The following is a 25,722-nucleotide window of genomic DNA, read 5'->3' on the forward strand; positions in this document are numbered from 1 at the left end:
CGAATCATCTGATTCACTCCGCACATGCTAAGTTTAATCCTTATTTCACATGTGAAGAAGTAGCACCCTGTGGCAGACACAAACATTTCTAAAAGGAAATAAACTTTGAGGTAAGAAAGTAAAAAAATTTACCTCATTAAATGTTTGTGATAGTATTGCCAGCTATGCAATTAAATTCATCAAACTTAAATCCTGTTTATTGTGTGTCTATCTAGATATCTTCCATCCAAGTTGTTAGTGATAATGTTTTACCTAGTTGACTATAGGAGTCTGGGTTAGTTGTAACAACAAGAGTCTGGGTTAGTTGTAACAACAAGAGTCTGGGTCAGTTGTAACAACAAGAGTCTGGGTTAGTTGTAACAACAAGAGTCTGGGTTAGTTGTAACAACAAGAGTCTGGGTTAGTTGTAACAACAAGAGTCTGGGTTAGTTGTAACAACAAGAGTCTTGGTTAGTTGTAAACACAATTAAAATGTTGCACATTTTTTGTTGTAGGCCTATATATGTTTTCTTTGAATTTCAGTATGCCTAGACTGACGGTAACAAACAAGCACAAACACTCAAACTAATATTCAGTAATGCTAATTTATGTTCAGATGTCTCACTACTATGACTGACAGTAACTAATATACTTCACTCACACACACACACACACACCAATTATTAAAAAAGTAATTAAAGTTTTGAAATAAAAAGCTATCAATATAATTTTTTTGTCATTACTTTTTTTTGTAATGTTACAAGTCACACAAGGGTATATCATAATGTTACATTTCACCCCAGGGTATGTTACAACTGACCCAGGCTATGGGGTGAATTGTAACATCTGTGGTTGAGACTAAACCACACATTTTTTGTTTGTGTTACAGATATAACAGCTACGCCATCTAATAGCAGACACATGTAACTAGTTTGTATACAATTTTGAATGCACTGGCATAAAAGAGCTTCAAGATACAGACAGAAATGTCTGTATCAATATTCATATAGAAAAGTCCAATGACCCTCTTCAAAAAGCCTTTGAAGCCATAATTGACTCAATGGGTTTTATCCAACATGTCTCGGGACCAACACACTGCCACAATCATACCTTAGATTTTGTCCTGTCACGAGAAATAGATCTAATAATTTCCCCCCAAAATCCTGGAATAACGGATCACTGTCATTACATTTAGCGTTAAAACAAGAAATCCTTATTACAAATTCTCGGACTACAAATAGATTTCTTGATATTGTTACACACTTGCTAAATATGAGAAATAAATCCGCAAACGATCAAATCGAGGATCTAAACTCAACACTGCGAAATACATTAGACACAGTTGCACCACTAAAAACAAAAGAAATACGCAACAAGAAACTTGCTCCCTGGTACACAGACAATACTAGAGTACTCAAGCAAGCCTCCAGAAGATTTGAGCCAAAGTGGCGCATATACTTCCCAAGTTGGAAGTATTTAGACTAGCCTGGATAGACAGTACACTACAATACCGATAAGGACTCACAGCTTATTTCTCCAACCTGATTGAGGTGAACAAAAAAATCTAATAATTATCTTCGATACAGTTGCAAAGTTAACAATCCTATATCGCTCGAAACATTCACTAAATTTGTAATGAGTTCTAAACCCACAAATTGTCAGCTAGACCCAATTCCAACAAAATTACTTAAGGAGCTATTTCTTGTGCGAGGTCAGCCAATGTTGAACATTATAAATTGCTCCCTTTCTTCCAGATGTGTACCAAACTAACTAAAAATAGCAGAAATTAAGCCTATTCTGAAATAATCGAATCTGGATCCTGACATATTATACAATTATAGGCCAATATCAAACCTCCAGTTCCTCTCAAACATCTTAGGAAAATGTGTTTCCCAACAACTGAATGCCTTCCAGAAGACAAATAACATTTCTGAAATGCTCCAGTCCAGTTTCAGACCCCATCATAGTACTGAGACTGCCCTCGTGAAGGTGGTTTAAATCTTATCTATCTTAAAGATTTAAATTCGTATGTGTGGATGGCATATCCTCTGACAAATCAAAGGTATGTTTTGGTGTTCCTCAAGGCATGGTTCTGGGACCATAATTGTTCTCACTGTGTATTCTGCCTCTAGGTGATGTAATTCGAAATCCCAATGTCAATTTTCACGGTTATGCTGTCGACACAGTTATATATTTCAATGAAACATGGAGAAGCCCCAAAATTAGCTGCTTTGGAAGCAATACATGGACTTGCTCCTACTTAACTCGCTTAAATGATCCAGCCATACATACCTACAAATAACCTTAGATCGCATGATGCAGGACTTTTAATTGTACCAAGAATTTCTAAACCAACAGCCGGAGGCAGGGCCTTCTCTCATAGAGCTCCACTACTGTGGAATGATCTGCCAATTAAGGTTAGAAATGCAAACTCAGTGCAAACGTTCAAGTGTCTACTAAAGACTCATCTCTACAGCATGGTCTATGATTAGGTGCAGTCTGGCCCAGGGGCGTGAAGGTGACAAGTAGGCTTGATACTGTCCACCCTTGCTGTCTTGCCAGGTGGGCTCTCATCGCCACTGGGATGCCCTCCTTCCAATGCTATTCGGGGGTGGAGTCACTGGCTTGTTGTTGTCTCTCTGTTGCGCAATTGTGCAATTGGGATGTACTCTGCTGGCAATACTTGGCCCTCATTCAGGGTGGTTGTGGTTGGTGGGTGTCCCTTTGGTTGATGCTTGGCAATGTGGGTGGATTGATTTCCTGCCTGTTGGGCCCTCCCCCAGATAGGGCCACAGTGTCACCGAACCCCCCTGTCTCAGCCCCAAGGTCTTACGCTGCTATATAATTGAAAGACCCGTTGCTGTCCCTGTCCAAAGTCCTCCTGGTTGTGTTGCAGATCAAGACGACACCTGACGATTTCAGCTGCCACTGTGCTGACACCTCCCCCTTGTCCCCCTTCCCCCTTGTCCATCTGGTCATGCTTCCGACCTGGACTAGGTTTAAATAGACTCTGGACTCAGCCCACATGAATTTATTAATTATTACAATTTATACTCTTAATATGTTCACCCGGCACAGCCAGAAGAGGACTGTTCACCCATCTGAGCCTGGTTCCTCTCTAGGTTTCTTCCTATATTTTGGCTTCCTTAGGGAGTTTTTCCTAGCCACTGAAATTCAACACTACTGTTGTTTGCTTCTTGGGGTTTAAGGCCGGGTGTTTTGTAAAAGCTGGATTTTTGTTTTAGATTCCGTCACTCACAGTTGAAGAGTACCTATGATCAAAATTATACAGACTTCTACATGCTTTGTAAGTGGGAAAACCTGCAAAATCGGCAGTGTATCAAATACTTGTTCTCCCCACTGTATATATATATACACATACACAGTTCCAGTTAAAAGTTTGAGGCACACCCAATAATTAAAGGGTATATATTTACTTTTTTTTTACTATTTCCACATTGTAGAATAATAGTGAAGACATCAAAACTATGAAATAACACAATTGTTACACAAATCAAAACAAATTTAGATTCTTCAAAGTAGCCACAATTAGTCTTTAGGCATTTACCACATAATGTTGAGCACTTGTTGGTGGTTTTTCCTTCACTCTGCAGTCCAACTCATCCCAAACCGTCTCAGTTTGGTTAAGGTTGGGGGATTGTGGAGCTCTACTTCTTGGTCAAATAGCCTTGACGCAGACTGGAGGTGTGTTTTGGATCATTGTCCTGTTGAAAAACAAATAATAGTCCCACTAAACAAGATGGGATGTCACATCGCTGCATAACATCACATATCCTCCTCCGTGCTTCAAGGTGCGAACCACTCATGCAGAGATAATGTGTTGACTCACTCTGCGTCTCACCAAGACACAGGTGGTTGGAACCAAAAATCTCACATTTGGCCTCATCCAACCAAAGGACAAATTCCCACCGGTCTAATGACCTAAGCAAGTCTCTTCTTATTGATGTCCTTCAGTGGTGGTTTCTTTGCTACAATTCAACCATAATGGCTTGATTCATGCAGTCCTCTCTGAACAGTTGATGTTGAGATGTGTCTGTTACTTGAACTCCAAGACGCATTTATTTGGGTTGCAATCTGGAGTGCAGCTGATTGCTGATTTCCGAGGCTGGTAACTCTAATGAACTTGTCCGCTGCCACAGAGGGAACTCTGGGTGTTCCTTCCCTGTGGCGGCCCTCATTAGAGCCAGTTTCATCATAGCGCTTGATGCTTTTTGTGACTACACTTGAAGAAACTTTCAGAATTCTTGAAATTCAGATTGACTGACTTCAATGTCTTAAAGTAGTGATGGACTGCCGTTTCTCTTTGCTTATTCCAGCTATTCTTGCCAAAAGATGGACTATATAATATGGAATTTGACAATAATGGAATGGTAGTCTTTCTGTATACCCACCCTACTGTGTGATATTAAAAAGCAATGAAATTAAGCTTAACAAAATTGCATGGGAATACCGACTGAAATGGTGTGTGTGTGGAGCCAAGATCTCTAACCCTACACGTGACTGTCATAAGACCCATGGACTGACTAATTCAACACTATACAACTCCTGAGGACCATAGGTTGGCTAAATGACCATTGTCTTGACTGCTTACTCTGTACTCTGGTTGCGGTTGGTGGGTGTCCCTTTGGTTGATGCCTGGCAATGTGGGTGGATTGATTTCCTGCCTGATGGGCCCTGTCCGGGGCCTCCCCCGGGTAGGGCCACAGTGTCGCGGGACCTCCCGGTCTCAGTTCCAAGGTGTTACGCTGCAATATTATTGTGCTGGGGGATATGAGGAATGCACTTCTAACTTTTCTCAGTCTCCTCCAGTTTAAAATTTTAGAAGGAGATGAGGTCCTGGTCCACACCTGCGGAGTACCTGGTTTGGGGGGCCTGTTGCTGTCCCTGTCCTTGTCCACCTGGTCATACTTTTGACCTAGTCTAAAATCAAATAGACTCTGGATTTAGCCCAGAGAAATGTATTAATTATTCCAATTGGACTCTTAATATCTCACCCGGCACAGCCAGAAGAGGACTGGTCACCCCTCTGAGCCTGGGTCCTCTCTAGGTTTCTTCCTAAAATTCTGCCTTCTTAGGGAGTTTTTCCTAGCCACTGAAATTCAACACTACTGTTGTTTGCTCCTTGGAGTATAAGGCCGGGTGTCCCTGTAAAGCACTTTGTGACAACTGCTGTTGTAAAAAGGGCTTTATAAATACATTTGATTGATTGATTGATAAAACTGTGTTAACCATATTTCCATTGACAACACTAAGAAATACAGAACACTGACCCTAACCCACAAATTAACTTTCAATAGGGCACACCTTTTGGGACACACCTACTCCACATATTTTCCACATTTTAGAATAATAGTGAAACTATGAAATAACACATATACACTCACCTAAAGGATTATTAGGAACACCTGTTCAATTTCTCATTAATGCAATTATCTAATCAACGAATCACATGGCAGTTGCTTCAATGCATTTAGGGGTGTGGTCCTGGTCAAGACAATCTCCTGAACTCCAAACTGAATGTCAGAATGGGAAAGAAAGGTGATTTAAGCAATTTTGAGCATGGCATGGTTGTTGGTGCCAGACGAGCCGGTCTGAGTATTTCACAATCTGCTCAGTTACTGGGATTTTCACGCACAACCATTTCTAGGGTTTACAAAGAATGGTGTGAAAAGGGAAAAACATCCAGTATGCGGCAGTCCTGTGGGCAAAAATGCCTTGTTGATGCTAGAGGTCAGAGGAGAATGGGCCGACTGATTCAAGCTGATAGAAGAGCAAATTTGACTGAAATAACCACTCGTTACAACCGAGGTATGCAGCAAAGCATTTGTGAAGCCACAACACGCACAACCTTGAGGCGGATGGGCTACAACAGCAGAAGACCCCACCGGGTACCACTCATCTCCACTACAAATAGGAAAGAGAGGCTACAATTTGCACGAGCTCACCAAAATTGGACAGTTGAAGACTGGAAGAATGTTGCCTGGTCTGATGAGTCTCGATTTCTGTTGATTTCTGTAGTGCCAACTGGGCATCGTTTAAATGCCACGGCCTACCTGAGCATTGTTTCTGACCATGTTCATCCCTTTATGACCACCATGTACCCATCCTCTGATGGCTACTTACAGCAGGATAATGCACCATGTCACAAAGCTCGAATCATTTCAAACTGGTTTCTTGAACATGACAATGAGTTCACTGTACTGAAATGGCCCCCACAGTCACCAGATCTCAACCCAATAGAGCATTTTTGGGATGTGGTGGAACGGGAGCTTCGTGCCCTGGATGTGCATCCCACAAATCTCCATCAAATTCAAGATGCTATCCTATCAATAAGGGCCAACATTTCTAAAGAATGCTTTCAGCACCTTGTTGAATCAATGCCACGTTGAATTAAGGCAGTTCTGAAGGCGAAAGGGGGTCAAACACAGTATTAGTATGGTGTTCCTAATAATTCTTTAGGTGAGTGTATAATCACATACTCTAGTAACCAAAAAAGTGTTAAACAGATCAAAAATACATTTCAAATTGTAGCTTCTTCATAGCCACACTTTGCCTTGATGACAGCTTTGCACACTTTGCATTCCCTCAACCAGCTTCACAAATGTCTTCACTATTATTCCACAATGTGGAAAATAGTAAAAATAAAGAAATACCCTTGAATGAGTGTCTAAGCACTGGTTCAGTATACACACACTGACACACAACTTAATGTATTTGTAGGTATCGACAATTCTTCTCTGGAGTGTTAACTAGAAACTTTTTGCCATGTTTCATGCCTTCTGGTAAGGAATAGACTGAATACATATTACATGGTGTATGGTCTGTTTCGCAAGTTGAATTTGATGATTTGCAATTTGCTCAAACAATTTCCATACAAAATATTTTCAAAATGTAATAGGGAGAAGATAGCTAGTAGAACTGCTCTCATTACCTTTAGCTTAGTTTCAGCCTGAAAACAATAAAACTGCAGTAATACCATATTCTTAACACATAGTTAGCTAGCATTTGAAGTAATATATTCATAATTTTGTGCTGCACATGAACATATTCAGCATTGAAAAACAAATCCAATTTTATTTAAAATATTAACTTTATTTAATATTCTGAAGGAACTTTAACTGTCTGACTCAGCAACATCATTAGCTAGTATCATGCTACTTTCACTCACTGTGTAATGCAGTTTAATCTAGCCTTGTTGACCTATAGAACCAAATAATAATTTGACCACATAAAATCACAGTCAAACATGTTCAACTAAATTACAAGGTAGAGTAAGGCATTGACGTAAATTCTGTATGTAGAATGGAAAAGTGGATACTTATTGGAGAAATAAGTCACTGCAATGAAAACTGGGCATGTGACAAACGTTGACATCCTATCTCAATTTGATCAAATATGAACTAGATTAATTTCAGATGCTTTTACCCTATCTGGTTAATCAAATAAAGACAGAAGAGAAAGGAAAGGCTCTAAAGAGCCAAACAGGTAGGCTTGCTATTTAGCTATGACTCTGAAAGGATTTTGAGATTAGTAATAGCAAAGTTAAAAGCGATTTTCTATTTGCCAGGCGTTGGCTACCTGGGGTTACCTATCTTAAGCTTCTTTATACTTATTTATCCTATCACCCTTTGCAAAGTTTGCAAATGCCTGTTTTACTAGTGGCTGTTGCAAGTGTAATGTAATTCCATACTGCAGATATTATTGTGATTGTTGGTGAATTCACTAGACATAGCCCGCATGTTTCTGTTATGCTCGTTATCAACATCATACGCATTTACAGCACACTGTTAGGACTCTATTTTCCTGGCATCAGCTTATTACATAGTCTCGCTGTCACCGATACCTGATCTCGTATTTCTAGCCAGTATCAGAAACATTTCCGATGCCAATTTCTGATCTGCATCTCTATGCAGAAGCAAAATGAAATTCAGCTTGGGAACTTGCATAAATGCTCAGCGAAAGGGGAAACCACTTGCCCTCCAATATAGCCACTGATTACCAAAACAAGGACAAATTGCTTTGCCCCTGAAACCTAGTTGATTTTTTTTTTTAACACAAAGTAGATTAATTATATAAACATAGTCCAAACAGAATTACATTAAATTAGGGCCGAATAAGAAAAGATTATAGTCAATGGGATTGACTATTTATACATATGAAAGGGAGGGAAAATACAGCATACGGTAGTGATCAAGGATATGAACTACCAATTATTTTCATGATAACTGTACATCAGAAATGCAGGTGTGTTCCACTGAGTTAACACTCTACCTACCGGCCTACTTTTACCATAGTGTAGCCAGAGTTAAATGGCAACCCAGATTGCCAAGGCTGGAGTATGCAAATACCATTGCTAATATTTTCAATAGTACGTTGACATTTCAGTACCGTGTCTCTTCAGTACGGTGTCTACCTAGCATATGAAACTCTTAGAGAACTCAAGAATATGTTCTCTACAGGAAAGGAAAACCTAGTGTTAAACCACACTAACCCTCCCCTTCAATAAGCCTGTGAGGGGATATTTCTTGAAATATAACATCCAACAGAAATCTTAGCGCTAGGAGCCTGTAGTTAAGTATTTCTTGAAATACCATAGTTTCCAGACATCTAAGGAGGCATGACAAGATTGGGAGGTATTGCCTTGCGAGAGTACTTTCCACTCAACATGTCTATGCAGGGACACAGGTTTTGAAATTAAATTGAAATTAAATGTGAGGGCTTTCCTTGGCACATAGCTTCCCCCCCGACTGTGGGGAAACACTCCACGTTCTGGACTTGCTAGGGCAAAGCTTATCTCCCTTGTAGTAAAGAATCCCTTTCCTTAGAGAAATTAAATGTTTCCCATTATTGATGGATACAAACCATGGGAAGTGGATCAGCATTCAGGTTGTAATAAGACTGACATGACAATACAACGTATGAATACACATAATAACAAAACATTTTACAGTATACAATCAACAAAACATGATCACAAATGTTCCTTCTTACACACGTCTCAATACATGGTGATGCTGTCTTTCTATGCAATCTCTTTTTTTGTGTGTTTTACCAGTGTCCTTAGGGTTAAAGAACCTTTACGTTTGGATATCGGCACAAGGCTGTTTGGTCCGCCTTTCCCTGTTGAAACGATGGCATTCTGTCTCAGGGAGATCCTTTGATGATCAGAGAAGGGTGTGTTTTAATTCCTGCCCTGGTGGAGTGTGATAACTGTTTGAATCTTCCTGATTCAAATGCAGGCAGATAGATGGGTATTCGCTTCATGATTGGACAACTGTGAGGTATTTCTGGATTGGCCTATAAAAACAGCAACTGTCACCAGGGGCATCGTTTTAGGAGGAGACGGGGGGGGGGGGGGGGGGGGTGATGACAGGTCAATTTGACCCCCACCTCCCCGGGAAAAAAAAAGACTGAAAATTCCAAGAACCATTTACCCTGACCCCCACAATATGAAACACAAAACCCCACTACGCCCTTGACTGACATGTCCATGAGTAAAATATTATACAACATACTCGCTATGAAAACATTTTTCAGTATATGGGGCATTGAACAGTCTGGACTTTGCAGAATCGGCCATGAAGAAACAGAATAATTCATTGTTAAGCTTCTGGAGTCAAATCGAGGAATGGCTGTGATGTCTGAACATCAGTCAGTAGGAAATACATTATCCTTGGCCTCTTAGGAAAAGCGTTTATTTTAGGGACAATGTTAGTATACACAGAAGGGGATGTACAAGAGCCTTGTATGGAGCTTGAACGGAGAATTGTGTATGTAGTAGAATCTGTATGCTAACAAAATAAGCTCTGAAACTACTGGATTGATAATGTTGAACGATCTGGCCCTGGAACCTGGGTCCTCCGACAGGTTTCTTCCTGGGTTCCTGACTTTCTGGGGCCTACCTAGCTATTGTGCTTTGACCTCTTATTGGTAGCATTTTGGAAATGTAGGCTTGGTTACTGTAAGCTATGTGTGTGAACTGCTGCTGTAAAACAGGTTTTAAAATATACTAAAAAGTTAACGTATAACAAGGTTTTCAAGGCAGCAAATCAGGTCCTCACTATAATCCCATTTACACACAGACACATATCCAGATGGGTGCTTGAGGAGAAGTGAGGAGAAGTGAGGAGGTGAGGAGAGGGGAGGAGAGGGGAGCAAGGAGCTGCAGGTGCTGCTGCCACGCCAGAAATGGCTCTATTAAGAAGCTGCGGATTTGGTGCTGTCACAGTCGACGCTGCCATGCGAAAGCCCATTAAGGAGATGACAGCGGCAATAAAAACAATGGGGGGTGGGGGATTAAAAATCAATGGGGCCTAGTCACTAAAATGGAAATTACATCGGTCTTGAGACGTCTGACCTGCCCCATCAACATGAATCAGCGCTTGTATCAACCCCCCCACCCGATTCTAAATGGACAAGCCCCAAAAGTGCAATTCCCACCCACCTGGCACTGTAGACAGGTTCAGTCAAAATGCTGAAGCATTTGAAAGTGAACTAATACTGTGTGAACCCAATTATGCCACACCACCAACAGCTCAATACTCTGCCCATCAGCCACACTAGCATGTTCCTAAGAATAAAGGCAGAGCTACTTAAACAGAGAGGGAAGCAGGCAGAGAGGGTGAGAGGGAGACGGAGTCACAGAAAGGCTGACAGAGAAAGGGGTCTAATTTCAGTGAGAGGGAAGCAATTTCCTGTAGCTGCTGAGCCTGTGGCTTGTCTGTCTCTGTGTCAGTCTCTGTGTCAGTCTCTGTGTCAGTCTCTGTGTCAGTCTCTGTGTCAGTCTCTGCCCAGTCAGTACAGTGACAGATTCAGAACCATGCCCGCTGGAGCAGTGGAACAGAGGAGGAGGCTTTGTGCCCATCATAGAGCTCCTATCATTCCCACTATGTCAACAATGGACGACAGCGTTGCTTTCTGACCTCCTCATAATGGCCATAAAGAGGCTACTGAGTTCAGACGGAAAATAACAGATCAACAGATGGGAAATCAATTCTCACCACTGGTCAACAGGCAGGGGAATGACCAATAGGGACATGGGAAATCAATGGGCAAATAAGTAACCAATCACCAATTAGTGATTACTAACCAATGACTATAATAGCTGATCAATGAATGACTCGGTACACCTGTATGATGTCACAGCATCTCCATCAAGATGGCCTTGTATCACTTCCCCATCACAGGCATCCCTACCTCCAACCACATCATTTCCTGTATCACAGCAGCTAGCCATCATCTTAACCGTCACCCTAAAGACAGCCCTCATTACAAGTGCACATTTACTGACTAAGGTGGGGATAAAACAATTAGTTGTGCGGAGCGGAGCGCTATAGAGCTAGAATACATGACATCATAAATCTACTGGTCCCTCCTTTACAAGCATAAAGGGAAGTCTATCACAACTTTGATATGCAGCAAGGACGCAATGGCTGCATGCACGACCTGAAGGCGTTGCAGACGCGGAAAGGCAGACAATAAAGACATACAGAGGCAGACAGACATACAGACAAACAGGCACAGACAAATCAGACAGACAGAGAGGCATACAAAACGACAGACCTGGCCGTGTGGGGAGACGCCACACTGTACACTACCGGTCTACGCGGTGTCAGAAGGAGAGATTGAGGCAGGGAGGGAGGATGGGGGAGATTGAGTGCTCTGATAGGGAAGGATCACGAAGACGGTGGGCGAGCCACACAGACAATACACATGTCGCTGGCGATGACGGACAGGGGAAGACAGTGATAGTGTTTGACATGGAGCCTGGAGTACCCTGGCATTCTATTTGTGATGCAGCCTGCTAGGTGTTGTTGTCGGTAGCTGCTGCCTGCCTCAGCAATGCCCAAACCCAGGCAGGGAACATCTGTCTCTGTCTACTGGATAACCCACACAAAGCCCCGCTACATTCAGTTCAGCTATGCGCGTATATATGTCGTGGGTAGAAGATAGTGGGAAGTCACACCTCATTACCTGGCCTGCCACAATGACCTAGTGCAACAGACAGACGGGCGCACCTCAAACGTGCAGTGGTCTCATAGCCCCTGAACACATACTGCCCAGCTGCCGGTCTTCAATATAACTTGTATGAATGAAGAATCCACCAGTCACAGGAACACAGCAGAGGTAGTGGCCCTGGACTCCCCATTAAGCCCAGAGTAAAATGGATTACCGCAATCTGTGCAGCATGGCTGCCGGTCAATACTATGACTCATAAACTCACCTTGCTTCCATTTCTACTTCCCTCATTTTCTTTATTTACAGTGCCCCTTCAGAAAGTATTCAGACCCCTTAATCTAAAAGGTTAATTCAACTGAAACATTCTGCAATATTGCAATATTTGCCCATTCTTCCCAGCGGAATTATTCAAGCAGAATTATTCCGTCAAATTGCAATAGGCCACTCAAGGACATTCGCCTTATTGTCCTTTTGCCTCTGTTGCTTTGGCACTGTCGTTGAAACAGCTAGATGGAAGCGACTGCGGAGTAAAAGGCATATGACATGCATCCGAAAAACTCTGAAAGCATCAGGAAAAAGATTCTCTGGTCTAATGAGTACAAAATACAGCAATTTGGCCTGAATGCCAAGAGCTACAGCTGGGAAAACAACAAGGCACCGCTCATCATCTGGCAAATACCATCACTACAGTGAAGCGTGGTGGTGGGAGCATCGTGCTCTGGGGATGCTTGTCAGGGGCTGCTTGTCAGGGGCAGGGAGGTAGGATTGAGGGAAGAATGAAGGGAGCAAATTACAGAGAGGTCCTTGAAACAAACCTGTTCCAGTGTGCACAGGACTTCAGACTGGGGCCGAGATTCAGTGTTCAGCATGAAAGAGACCTGAATCACACAGCCAAGACCATGCTGCAGTGGCTTTGGGAAGTCTGTGAATGTCCCAGAGTGGCCCAGCCAAAGCCTGGTCTTTGAACTGCATTGAACATTTGTGTGCAGCTTGAAGATTGCAGTTCACCTACGCTCCCTGTCCAATCTAATAGAGCTTTAAGGGTTTGCTAGGAAGAATGAGAGAAACTGCCCTTATCAAAATGTCCAAAGTTAGTAAATGCATAACCAAAAACTCACTGCCAAAGGCGCTTCTACAACGTACTGGAATACTTTACTTACGTACATGAGATATTTTCACTTAGGGGTGTACTCAATTTTGTTGCCAGTGGTTTAGACATTAATGGCTGTGTGTTGTGTTATTTTTAGGGGACAGCAAATCTGCACGGTTATACAAGCTGTACACTCACTACTTTACATTGTAGCAAAGTGTCATTTCTTCAGTGTTGTCACATGAAAAGATATACTCAAATATTTACAAAAATGTGAGGGGTGTACTCACTTTTGTGAGATACTGTATATACATGAGATTTCTATTTTCAATTAACTGGCGCATTTCTAAAAAATTATTTTCTCCTTGTCATTATGGGTTACTGTGTAATAATAGATGGCAAATGTATATTAATAATATATTATAATAATTGATACATTTAATCCATTATTAATCAGGTCTAGAACTAAATGTGTAGAAAACAAAGGTGTCTGAATACTTTCTAAGGCATTTTACATGTAATCAATTTAGCATGAACATTGAAGCAGTATATTTTCACAGCGTATGTTTTCATCCTGGTACATGGTGAGAGTCAAACCCACATCTCTGGCCGTGTAGCGGCATGCTCTTTTCATCACTCGATCCCTGTATGTATGTATACATGTTCCCGATGGCCTTTCCTTTGTCTTTCTCATCCTGAAAGTCAATTCCTGCGGCTTCTTCATTCTTAATATAGCTCTCAGTAGTGCCTGTGGTCCTATTAAGACAAGTGGTTTTGGTCTATAAAGTGGTATCACAGTGGAACTTATCCTGCCTTCCCCTAACCAGCCTGGGATCGACCAGACACAACCTTACAGCAGCCTGACACCAGCCTAACACAACCGTATACCAGCCTGCCACCAACATGACAGCAGCCTGACACCAGCCTAACACAACAGTATACCATCCTGCCACCAACCTTACAGCAGCCTGGCACCAGCCTAACACAACAGTATACCAGCCTGCCACCAACATGACAGCAGCCTGGCACCAGCCTAACACAACAGTATACCAGCCTGCCACCAACATGACAGCAGCCTGACACCAGCCTAACACAACAGTATACCATCCTGCCACCAACCTTACAGCAGCCTGGCACCAGCCTAACACAACAGTATACCAGCCTGCCACCAACATGACAGCAGCCTGACACCAGCCCAACACAACAGTATACCAGCCTGCCACCAACATGACAGCAGCCTGACACCAGCCCAACACAACAGTATACCAGCCTGCCACCAACATGACAGCAGCCTGACACCAGCCTAACACAACAGTATACCATCCTGCCACCAACCTTACAGCAGCCTGACACCAGCCCAACACAACAGTATACCAGCCTGCCACCAACATGACAGCAGCCTGACACCAGCCTAACACAACAGTATATCAGCCTGCCACCAACCTTACAGCAGCCTGACACCAGCCCAACACAACAGTATACCAGCCTGCCACCAACATGACAGCAGCCTGGCACCATCCTGACAACAGCGTGCCACCTGCCTGACAACCAGGCCTTGCATTTCATGGCGGCCACGACGGCCATGTCCGCCAGTGCCTCCTTGAGTGGCCGTACTGCCTTTGTTGGCCTGGTAAAAAGTGAAATTGACACTGCTCTATCCAATCACTGTGATCCGAAGCACTAGCAACTGTCAGGACCACCGATATCTCAATTGTTATTGGGCGATGCCCACCCGTGACTATCAGTTATCGATATGTCTGCATAAGGGAACAGCGCGTTGTTCAACAAACAACATGAAAGCAAGGTAAACAAATAGAATATTATATATGCTCTAGTTACGTTATGGTGCTTTTACTGGTGTTCTATTTCAGCTGATGTTAACTCAAATGTAATCAGTGAAGATATTCTCTGAGTTAGCTAGTTAATGACCGTTCAAGAGCTAGCTAGCTAACAGTCTCTTGTTAAAATGTGTCTCATCCCTAGGCTGTACTTATAAAGGTCGCTAGTGTGTCTTTCTGTGCAGCTGGCTAGCATGCCAGAAGTTTTTTTTATTGGCTATTTTGTTTATGGCTTTAATGCCCTGGCTGATGGCCTTGATGCCCTGGCAAATTATGAACCCAAGTTGCATTGCCGTTCAAATCATGGAATTTGAAGCCTGCTGACACCAGCCTTGCACCAGCCTGACACCAGCGTGGCGCCAGCCTGACGCCAGCGTGGCGCCAGCCTGACGCCAGCGTGGCGCCAGCCTGACGCCAGCGTGGCGCCAGCCTGACACCAGCGTGACGCCAGTGTGGCACCAGCCTGACGCCAGTGTGACACCAGCCTGACGCCAGTGTGACACCAGCCTGACACCAGTGTGACACCAGCCTGACAAAAGCCTGACACCAGCCTGGCAAAAAGCTTTAGTGGGGAACATAAGCAATCGATACTTCCTGTCTTATGGAACCATGTCCTCTTAAAATGAATGCCAGCAGCCATCAGGCTGAAAGGGAATACACGAAAATGCAAAGGTAGATACTTTTCAGTTTGCAAGGTCCAACTATTATTTGGCTCCAGTATTTAAACTAAAGGCCTAAATTGTTAAAAGTGGAAGAAGCTGCCACAATTAGCAATTAGGGTTAATTGCCTTGCCTAGGCGATAAACAACATGTTCATTTTACCCAGCAGGCTTGGAAATTGAGTGTTGTACTGGCCACTGGTCAGATGATCAAGTCCATCTGAATAGATCCAATGTTTGGAGTCAGAATGATAAATGAATGTAGTATCGCCACAAGTGATCTGTCTGATGTATTTCTAACTCATGTCCATTTTCAGCATAGAATAACAAAACAATTTCTCATAAACATAAAGCAGAAAGTACTATGAATTAAAGCGAGCCCCTAGTAACTTTAATCTGAGTCAGTCCTTTCATCTGCTGTCATCATTCAATCATGGAATCAGTTTTATTAGAAGCTTTGGGGTTTTAACAGGTTTACAGTCAGAGACCATAGTGAAAGACTAGCAGAATGACCCCAATCTGAGCAGCAGGACATTTCTCTTTGGGGCCATTGTTTGTTGCCAGAAATAATTTGTCTGGCTGGGCTGTTATTATTGCACATCAAAGGGACAGCAACATTGTTTTGGTATGTGTGTATGTGTATTCGCATCAACAATGACTATCTTTTCTACACAACACCTCATACAGTACGCATGTATTTATTATTGCATTTATTGCTAGTTTTTAGTTTACCATTGCCATGCACTTCATCCCATTCATCCTTCATATTTAAGTATATATACTTTCAATCAGTCTGCGTTTTTCGATTTTATACAACGTTGATAACATCACCCTTCTTTTTTACTCACCAGGACTTCAGCTTTTTAATTAATGGAATCTGTTCCAAAGTATTCTAAGTATTCCTAACAAGTAAGAGACTGAAGTGATTGTATCTCAGTGTAATAAAGTGATTAATTATGGTTTATTCCCAATGTAGAAATTATCATAATTATGTTCCAACACCCTGACCATCCACACAGAAAATCTGACAGCAGCTGAATCTATCTGTTATGATTTACAAATATGATTTCCCACTACCCAGTTTAGGCATGCATATTTAGACACTGGCCCAACGAGGCTCCGCCCATTTGAAGAGCTCACTTTTGTGAAGTTCTGCAGATGCTGAGTGCCGTGCCTCAGCCCAGCTGGTAGTTGGAAAGCAAGTGGAGCAGACTTTGATTGTAGCTCAGAGCAGTGTGGATACGGGACACTTGGTATGCACGAGGACATTGGGAACTCTGGAGTAATGAGCAGCCATGCACATCCATTGGCCCACTGGCACCACCATGTCACAAGAAGATCGAAGAAAGGACGAGTGGGTTTGAATGCACGAGAGGGTTTGAAAGGACGAGAGGGTTTGAAAGGACGAGTGGGTTTGAAAGGACGAGTGGGTTTGAAATGAACCTAACAGCAATGTAAGTTAAATGCTCCTTTGATCCGTCTGACTCGACTTCAATAGGTGTAACATCGTCTACCTTGTTCAATGTGAAAGAGCTTAAACGCGCATTTGTGTTTAACGTTACACTAATGTTATCTAAGGGTTATTGTGTCTGTTTAGGCAGGATGAATATGCATTTGTGTCAGATACAGGAGAACTCAAGGTTCTTTTGTGCCCAGGTGAAAAAGCAACATCCCTTCCCTCTGTGTGTTTCGTTTCCGTTACCTCACCCTGTGTGTTTAATTTCCGTTACCTCACCCTGTGTGTTTCGTTTCCGTTACCTCACCCTGTGTGTTTAGTTTCCGTTACCTCACCCTGTGTGTTTCGTTTCCGTTACCTCACCCTGTGTGTTTCGTTTCCGTTACCTCACCCTGTGTGTTTCGTTTCCGTTACCTCACCCTGTGTGTTTCGTTTCCGTTACCTCACCCTGTGTGTTTCGTTTCCGTTACCTCACCCTGTGTGTTTAGTTTCCGTTACCTCACCCTGTGTGTTTAATTTCCGTTACCTCACCCTGTGTGTTTCGTTTCCGTTACCTCACCCTGTGTGCAAAGTTGTACAGATGTCTTAACTGCTGGGGAGAGAAGGGCTCCCCACGTCCATGCTGGTAGACTGCCAGGGAGAGGGGATTCTGCAGGGCTGCGTTCCTCTGCCCTTTTTAAGGAGTTCCTCTAATTACCTCCACTTGTACACAATCAGTGAGGAAGAAAAGAGGCACACAGGAACATCGCCTCTCGACTTAGGCAGGAGAGCTGACTGAAAAAACGACCCCAAGAGGAACACATGAAGTTCGACACATAGCTGAGTACCCCAGCACTGGTGACCGGGTTGGCACAGCACATACGCAAGAACACCACAGCGCGTACGCGGGAACACCACAGCACGTACGAAAGAACAACACAGCACGTACGCAAGAACACCACAGCACATACGAAAGAACACCACAGCACGTACGAAAGAACACCACAGCACATACATAAGAACACCACAGCACGTACGCGGGAACACCACAGCACGTACGAAAGAACAACACAGCACGTACGAAAGAACACCACAGCACATAAGAACACCACAGCACGTACGCAAGAACACCACAGCACGTACGCAAGAACACCACAGCACGCACGAAAGACCACCACCACTTGTGCAGAACACCCACAGCACATTAAAAGTGAATGGAGAGAGAGTTCTCGTCAACAACTTAAAAGTAATTTGTGACGACTGCTGATGTATAACAGGCTTCATAAAATAAATGGGATTTTTTTTTATATTGGGACTGTGGATGGGGAGGGAAGCCATCTCCTTAGATTCCACAACATCTACACTGACTAATAGAATTTGTCAGCAAGACTTTGAAATATGCCTTTTATTTTGTAACGGCAGCTTTGGATGTCGCTTTGGGAATGTTGAAAAAGGATGAGCAACATTAGCTGGCCCCTTATTGAACCAAAACATGGAACACAGTCATAGAGAAACATTCCTTTTCTCAGATGAATCAGACTCCATCAACACCACATCAAGTAGAGTTCCAGCACCTTAAAGCCCAACATTCTTGACCTTGGCTCTGTTTCAGTAGATTGGCCATGACCATGGAACATATTGGAAACAGGTCACCTTATCCAAGTCCACCTGGACTGGACCAGCTGGTCTTAAAATGGTATTCCTCTTAAATGCTAGATCAGGTTTAGCTACATGGATGTAATTTACATGCAATGCATGCTCATGAGATTAGAAGACTCTTGGTGATGCTTGCCATTCCAGCAGCATTGCATAGTTACATTTCTAAAAGTAATTGCATAACTAGTCCCTGTACCATATTTGGCGCAATAAAATCCATGAAAAGACTAAAGAAATCAGAAAGCCCACATAGCTGTACAGGCCAGTTATTTGGAGCAAGTTACACCTGTAGAGGACATCACACTCAGGCAGGAAGGACACCAATTTTATTGAACTTTTCTTAGACTAGACAAGTTGTTAATAACAGCATAGTGCACATGATGAAACTAACAATGTTCATATATGACTGATAAAAGCTCATTGTATAATATTCTTACAAATATACTAGCATTTCAAAACATTACAAACGCAACGATTTATCACCAGTATACACACATTTCCTTAAATGAAGCCTCCAGCAGCGGTCTACATTTGTTCAAGAGGCATTCTCGCTTTCTGTAAGGGAAGAAAAGCAAAAGCTGTTTTACCTATAGTTCAGAATCTGCCATTGGAATAACAAGTTCCGTCTACTCTCGTGTGCTTGTTTTGCTATTCAATGTTTTAAGCCGTTCCACCTTTTGATACAAAACACAACTACATCTCACACTTCCATTACACTCATTCGGAGTAGACTAGGGGACGGTCATCATTCTCGGCTCCACAGACACATTTGTGGAGTAGATAAACATTTATCTGGAAATGTGTTGCCTAACAGAGCATTCTCCAGAAGGTCAACAGTAGCCTAGAGCTCAGGCCTAACTATGAACACTGCGTTTTCTTCAGTGGACAGTTATTACGGAGACAGCCATTACAGCGTAGTGGCCAGTGCAATAAGGTGGCAGGTGCCCGGTGAGGCAGACCTTAATGATACACTGACCTGATGGGACACAACATTCAGGGATGGAGAGAGGATAGTAATGGAGGCAGTGTAAATGCACCAGACAGATGGGACTCAGCCCTTAAGACCATATGGAGAATTGGCCAATAAAAATAAACCTGAATGCGTGACGTGCACATACTCACACATGCACGCGCGCGCGCACGCACACACACACACACACACACACACACACACACACACACACACACACATAGTAAGTAAGTTGTGCCGTCCAGATGGACAGAGCTCCATCAGCAGGCTGGGCATTAAATAAGAGGCAGATGAGATGCCATTAGGATAGATTCCGGACAGAACAATAGGCTGTCACTCAGTGTTCATGATCCTAAACATGGCAGATGCATTCCTCTACACTTCTCTCATCCATTTGGACCACAATGTACACACACAAACACACACACACACACACACACACACACACACGTCTACACTACATCACAATATATACACACACACACACACACATGCCTGCAATACATCACAATATCTACACACACACACACACATGCCTACAATACATCACAATACACACACACACACTCACTCGTCTACAAAACACACTGTTTTAACACTCTTTTCCTTGTAAGTCAAGATATACATATACTTAAACTAAATAAGTTATTGACCATTGTCAGGCTATGAGATCCTACTAGGAATGTTAACGCATTACTGGGTCAGTAGATTTTGATTCAGGGGAAGAGTGAGGATGGGGACAGGATACGCATTCAATCAAAAGAGGGTGTGGGGAAGCTGCGGTGTATCGGAAAAAGACCAACAGATCGGACCAAATCCCCTGGTCTTTCCGATCATCATAGTTACCACTAACAACCACATCCTCATCATCATCTCTGAGTTTCCATATTATCTGTTACAACACAGCTGCTAGCATCCCAGTTCATATTACAAATATGATTAGCCAGCAAGGCAGTTCCCTGGTTATTCTCATCCTGTCACTCAACACACCAACTTCATTCTGGATCGGTTTCTCACTTAAGACCATGAACTTCATTCACAGAAAACCCTTAACATCAGACCCTGAACATCATTCACAGAAAAACCTTAAAATCAGACCCTGAACATCATTCACAGAAAACCCTTAACATCAGACCCTGAACATCATTCACAGAAAACTCTTAACATCAGACCCTGAACATCATTCACAGAAAACCCTTAACATCAGACCCTGAACATCATTCACAGAAAACCCTTAACATCAGACCCTGAACATCATTCACAGAAAACCCTTAACATCAGACCCTGAACATCATTCACAGAAAACCCTTAACATCAGACCCTGAACATCATTCACAGAAAACCCTTAACATCAGACCCTGAACATCATTCACACAGACAACATCCTTTAAACCCTGTCTGACTCCTTCCAGGATAGGCATTGCATGCACCACATTCATCCACCATCATTTCTCACTTAGCGCTTCCCCATGAGACAGACCCTATCCAATTCCTGTTACTCATCTCAGTTCCCCATCTCTACCGTACCTCTGCTACACCACTCTCCTCCATCCTAAGACTCTGCGCCACCCTACCAGTCTCCTCCATCCTCACACTTCACCCCACCTCCCGGTCTCCAAGTCACCCAGCCGACAGGACAGAAAAGGAGGTGTACTGTACGCACGCTGACGATCCTCTCAGACGTGCCTCCTCGGGAGACGCTGGTCCCGTTGAGTCCCACCAGGGAGGGTAGCGTCTGAGACATCCAGTTGGTGACCATGGCCATGGTGCTGAGCACCGCCCCGATCTTCAGCAGCGGCACACTCATGTCTCCTGTCCCCCCACCTCCTGGGAGCTCCTCTGCCCCTACCGCCCCCCTGCCCTGCCCTGCCCCGTCCCCTCTGAGATCGCCCCTCTGTCTGCCTGTCTGGCTCTGCCTGCACCAGGACCGGTCAGTCAGCTCGAGAGGAGGAAAGAAGCAGGCAGACAGGCAGTCAGCCAGAGACACAGCCCCCCCCCGGGCACAGTCGTTCTTCTTTCAGGTCCGGGAAGGAAGAGCCGTGACAAGAACAGACCTAGGCTCAGTCCGTCTGTCAGTGGTGGAACCAGAGAGCAGAGGAGGACAGGAGCTCACATCCAGCAGCAGCATCACACTGAATTCAACCGCCTGCCAGAGCCTCCCTCCCTCCCTCCCTCACTCACTCACCCATTCCCTCACTCCTCTCTCTCTTCCTTCTCGCTTTCAAAATGCAGAGCTGCGCATTGGCTGTCTCCCTCTCTCCTGTCTCCTCCCATGGAGCCTGTCCTAACATCCATCCGTCCTTTTTGTTTCTTCTCACACTCTCTCTTTCACACCTTCCATCGCAGCTCTTTCACGACTCTTTAATGTCTTCATTCATGAGCATACAGCCACCAAGAGAGACAGAGAGAGGGAGGCAGTAAGCGTGTGTTTATGTAGATGACTGGGAACAAAGCCAAACAGGACAGTCCATGTTCAACACCATGATTTTGGGTTCTGTTACTGTGTTCAACATGCAGCCTGTCCAGGGGAATTTACTCATACACTCCTCCATGTTTATTCAGACAGACCGGATGAGGAGCCGGCGGAGGTTGTACGGGGAGGGTATAATGAAGAAAAGGATGAGGAGCAGGCGGAGGTTGTACGGGGAGGGTATAATGAAGAAAAGGATGAGGAGCAGGCGGAGGTTGTACGGGGAGGGTATAATGAAGAAAAGGATGAGGAGCAGGCGGAGGTTGTACGGGGAGGGTATAATGAAGAAAAGGATGAGGAGCAGGCGGAGGTTGTACGGGGAGGGTATAATGAAGAAAAGGATGAGGAGCAGGCAGAGGTTGTACGGGGAGGGTATAATGAAGAAAAGGATGAGGAGCAGGCGGAGGTTGTACGGGGAGGGTATAATGAAGAAAAGGATGAGGAGCAGGCAGAGGTTGTACGGGGAGGGTATAATGAAGAAAAGGATGAGGAGCAGGCAGAGGTTGTACGGGGAGGGTATAATGAAGAAAAGGATGAGGAGCAGGCGAAGGTTGTACAGTGAGGGTATAATGAAGAAAAGGATGAGGAGCAGGCAGAGGTTGTACGGGGAGGGTATAATGAAGAAAAGGATGAGGAGCAGGCAGAGGTTGTACGGGGAGGGTATAATGAAGAAAAGGATGAGGAGCAGGCGGAGGTTGTACGGGGAGGGTATAATGAAGAAAAGGATGAGGAGCAGGCGAAGGTTGTACAGTGAGGGTATAATGAAGAAAAGGATGAGGAGCAGGCAGAGGTTGTACGGGGAGGGTATAATGAAGAAAAGGATGAGGAGCAGGCAGAGGTTGTACGGGGAGGGTATAATGAAGAAAAGGATGAGGAGCAGGCGAAGGTTGTACAGTGAGGGTATAATGAAGAAAAGGATGAGGAGCAGGCAGAGGTTGTACGGGGAGGGTATAATGAAGAAAAGGATGAGGAGCAGGCGAAGGTTGTACAGTGAGGGTATAATGAAGAAAAGGATGAGGAGCAGGCGGAGGTTGTACGGTGAGGCTATAATGAAGAAAAGGATGAGGAGCAGGCGGAGGTTGTACGGTGAGGCTATAATGAAGAAAAGGATGAGGAGCAGACGGAGGTTGTACGGTGAGGCTATAATGAAGAAAAGGATGAGGAGCAGGCGGAGGTTGTACGGTGAGGCTATAATGAAGAAAAGGATGAGGAGCAGGCGGAGGTTGTACGGTGAGGCTATAATGAAGAAAAGGATGAGGAGCAAGCGGAGGTTGTAAGGTGAGGCTATAATGAAGAAAAGGATGAGGAGCAGGCGGAGGTGAGGAGCAGGCGGAGGTTGGTAATGAAGAAAAGGATGAGGAGCAGGCGGAGGTTGGTAATGAAGAAAAGGATGAGGAGCAGGCGGATGTTGGTAATGAAGAAAAGGGGGAAGAGGCAATCAGGGTGTCTTTTAAAGAGACAGAGACTGATACAAAGTGGGCATTCATCAGTTGGTTGAAATACCAACTATACAGACACACAGAAGAAACATTCTTCCTATTGTTATTATCATTCCCCATGGTGAATGGATGCGTAAAAAGGATGGAGAGGAGGAAGAATAGGGTGGAGAGTCAGAAGTAAAAAAAAAAGAAGAAGAGCAGGCAGGCTGTTTAGTATGGGGTGGTGAAAAGGAACAAGGAGTTCCAGCTCTCTCGTCCTGACAGCCCATCACTCATCCATCTTCCTGAGACCCCCTTAATCACCCAGTAATATGCCCCCTCAAGCGCCACCGATCGGCTCGCCGCCACCGCGCACACACGCCCCGCGAGCAAACACACTTCTCTGACTGGCACACACAGATTTACACGGCTGTCTCTTAACTCAAGTTGAACAGACCCCCTCCCACTTCTCTCAAACGACTGGCAACGCGAGGAGCTGACAGTGGACAGCTAACTGAGGGAGCTGATGAAATAGAAAGTTAATCAGTGACAGGGAGGTAATTCTCGAAAATTGGAAGCCTAATGGTTCCGACTGTGAAACGAAGGGGAAATGAAGAGGTTTTTCATGGAGCAAAATGGCTGCCACGCTGTGCACCCCCCCAGTGTGGGAGAGGAGTTGAAGAGGTCGGTTGAGTCAACGCCTCAGGATACAAATACAGTGGGACTGGTATGATTCACTGGGTCCTTGTTGACCTTGATCTTTCCGGTTCCGGCGTCTGAACTCTGAACCAGCAGGGCCATCACAACACCGGATGTCGTGTCTCAGACCTTCTGCTCACGCTCTCCATAGGAGAGGGTGTCATTTCCCCCTCTGGGGATTCTGCGTCAGCACCTAAAACAGCAGCCAGACATAATGATGACAGACTGCCTGGATGTGCCACTATGGGTCAGCTACTGTGCTCTCTGTGTGGTGACTGATTGAGCTTGTCAGACAGGCCTCTCCTAGCCTGGCACTGGGCAGGGCTCCGTTGGCTGGGCTGATGGGGACTGATACAGGCTTTGCTGTGTGGGCCTGTGGGTTGACGAGCTATAAGGAGACAGTCATCTGAGCCCCATCCAAGATGTGTCAGGCATTCTCAGCTCACCTGCTGGCTTTACTCCACCACCACCACTCTCTCTCTCTCTCTCTCTCTCTCACTCTCTCTCTCTCCATATAAATCAACTACATTTAAATTTTTTATGGCATGGGAAACATTCCCCCTAACATAAATAACAACAGTGAAACATTTTTTTATGTAAATATTACACTAAAGGCATTTTGAATTCTATGTTATAAGTAATGCTCTCCCTCCCTCCCTCGCCAGACTTAAGCTGTGGCAAGGTCGCCCTCCTGTGGCCATCCAAAGCACTGCACCAGTTCAATATGTTGGTTTGACAGGCAAATCAGCCCTTTGCCGACTGCTGCCTCTAACCCATGGTGTTGGTGACCAACAGACATACCAGTTCAGGATCATTATGCTGTGTCACAGAATGACAACAACAGCATGCATCACACATCATCCCATGACAATCATCTATTCCAAGGCATCCTTGTTTACTACGCTTAATGGCTGCTTTGTTGTCAGCATGTATTCAGGCATTAGTATTTACAGGATTAGCATTTACAGGACTTACGGCAGTGACCGCATACATTTTACTTTCTCATGTAGATAAGACTGTTCCTGTGCACATACTGACACCGGTCCTGTGAGCCTCTACATTAGCCCACATACAATCGGGTGGCAGAGGACAGCAAAGCAGACAGAAACAGCCCTAATGTGGTCACTGCATGTGTTTACGTGAAACTAAACATTCCTTACTGTGCTATTAACACGCACCTCCTCGCTTGGCAGAAAACATATGGGCTAAGAGTTCCAAGTAAGCATATGGAGCTCATTCTGTGTGAATCTTGTTCTTACAAGGTTTATAGGGGGATCCCAGCAATTCTCATTCTCACAGTCAAACTTGAACTTTTGTTGTGAAGGGGGGAAAAAAAACAAGATTTCCATGGTGAGGAGGAGGAATGCAGGAATTTGAGAAAAATGAATATCATGTGGAAAGGCGTCCCCAGTCTACCTTGGTGGAAAGGCGTCCCCAGTCTACCTTGGTGGAAAGGCGTCCCCAGTCTACCTTGGTGACTGGGATGTAATTATCTGTAATTCAGCGAATGTTAAGCACCGTCAGTGAGT

General features: G+C 44.2%; 1 protein-coding gene across 4 annotated transcripts in view; it reads right to left on the reverse strand.

Annotated features, from left to right (window-relative positions):
- The window catches only part of olfm2a (olfactomedin 2a), a 98,053-nt gene that overhangs the window by 16,639 nt on the left and 55,692 nt on the right, over nt 1–25,722 (reverse strand). Inside the window, exon 1 of one of the 4 annotated variants that reach the window (XM_010901192.5) lies at nt 21,270–21,606. The exons of 2 other annotated variants lie outside the window; for them this stretch is intronic. In XM_010901192.5, coding sequence (XP_010899494.3) covers nt 21,270–21,413 — 144 coding nt within the window. In that variant the 5' untranslated portion in view covers nt 21,414–21,606. Of the gene's footprint in view, nt 1–3,547; nt 3,635–21,269; nt 21,607–25,722 lie in introns of those variants that run through there. One more of the 4 variants, XM_029123300.2, reaches the window with a different exon arrangement.

This window comes from Esox lucius, chromosome 11 (genome assembly GCF_011004845.1).
Source record: "Esox lucius isolate fEsoLuc1 chromosome 11, fEsoLuc1.pri, whole genome shotgun sequence".
In the NCBI taxonomy this organism is placed as follows: Eukaryota; Metazoa; Chordata; class Actinopteri; order Esociformes; family Esocidae; genus Esox; species Esox lucius.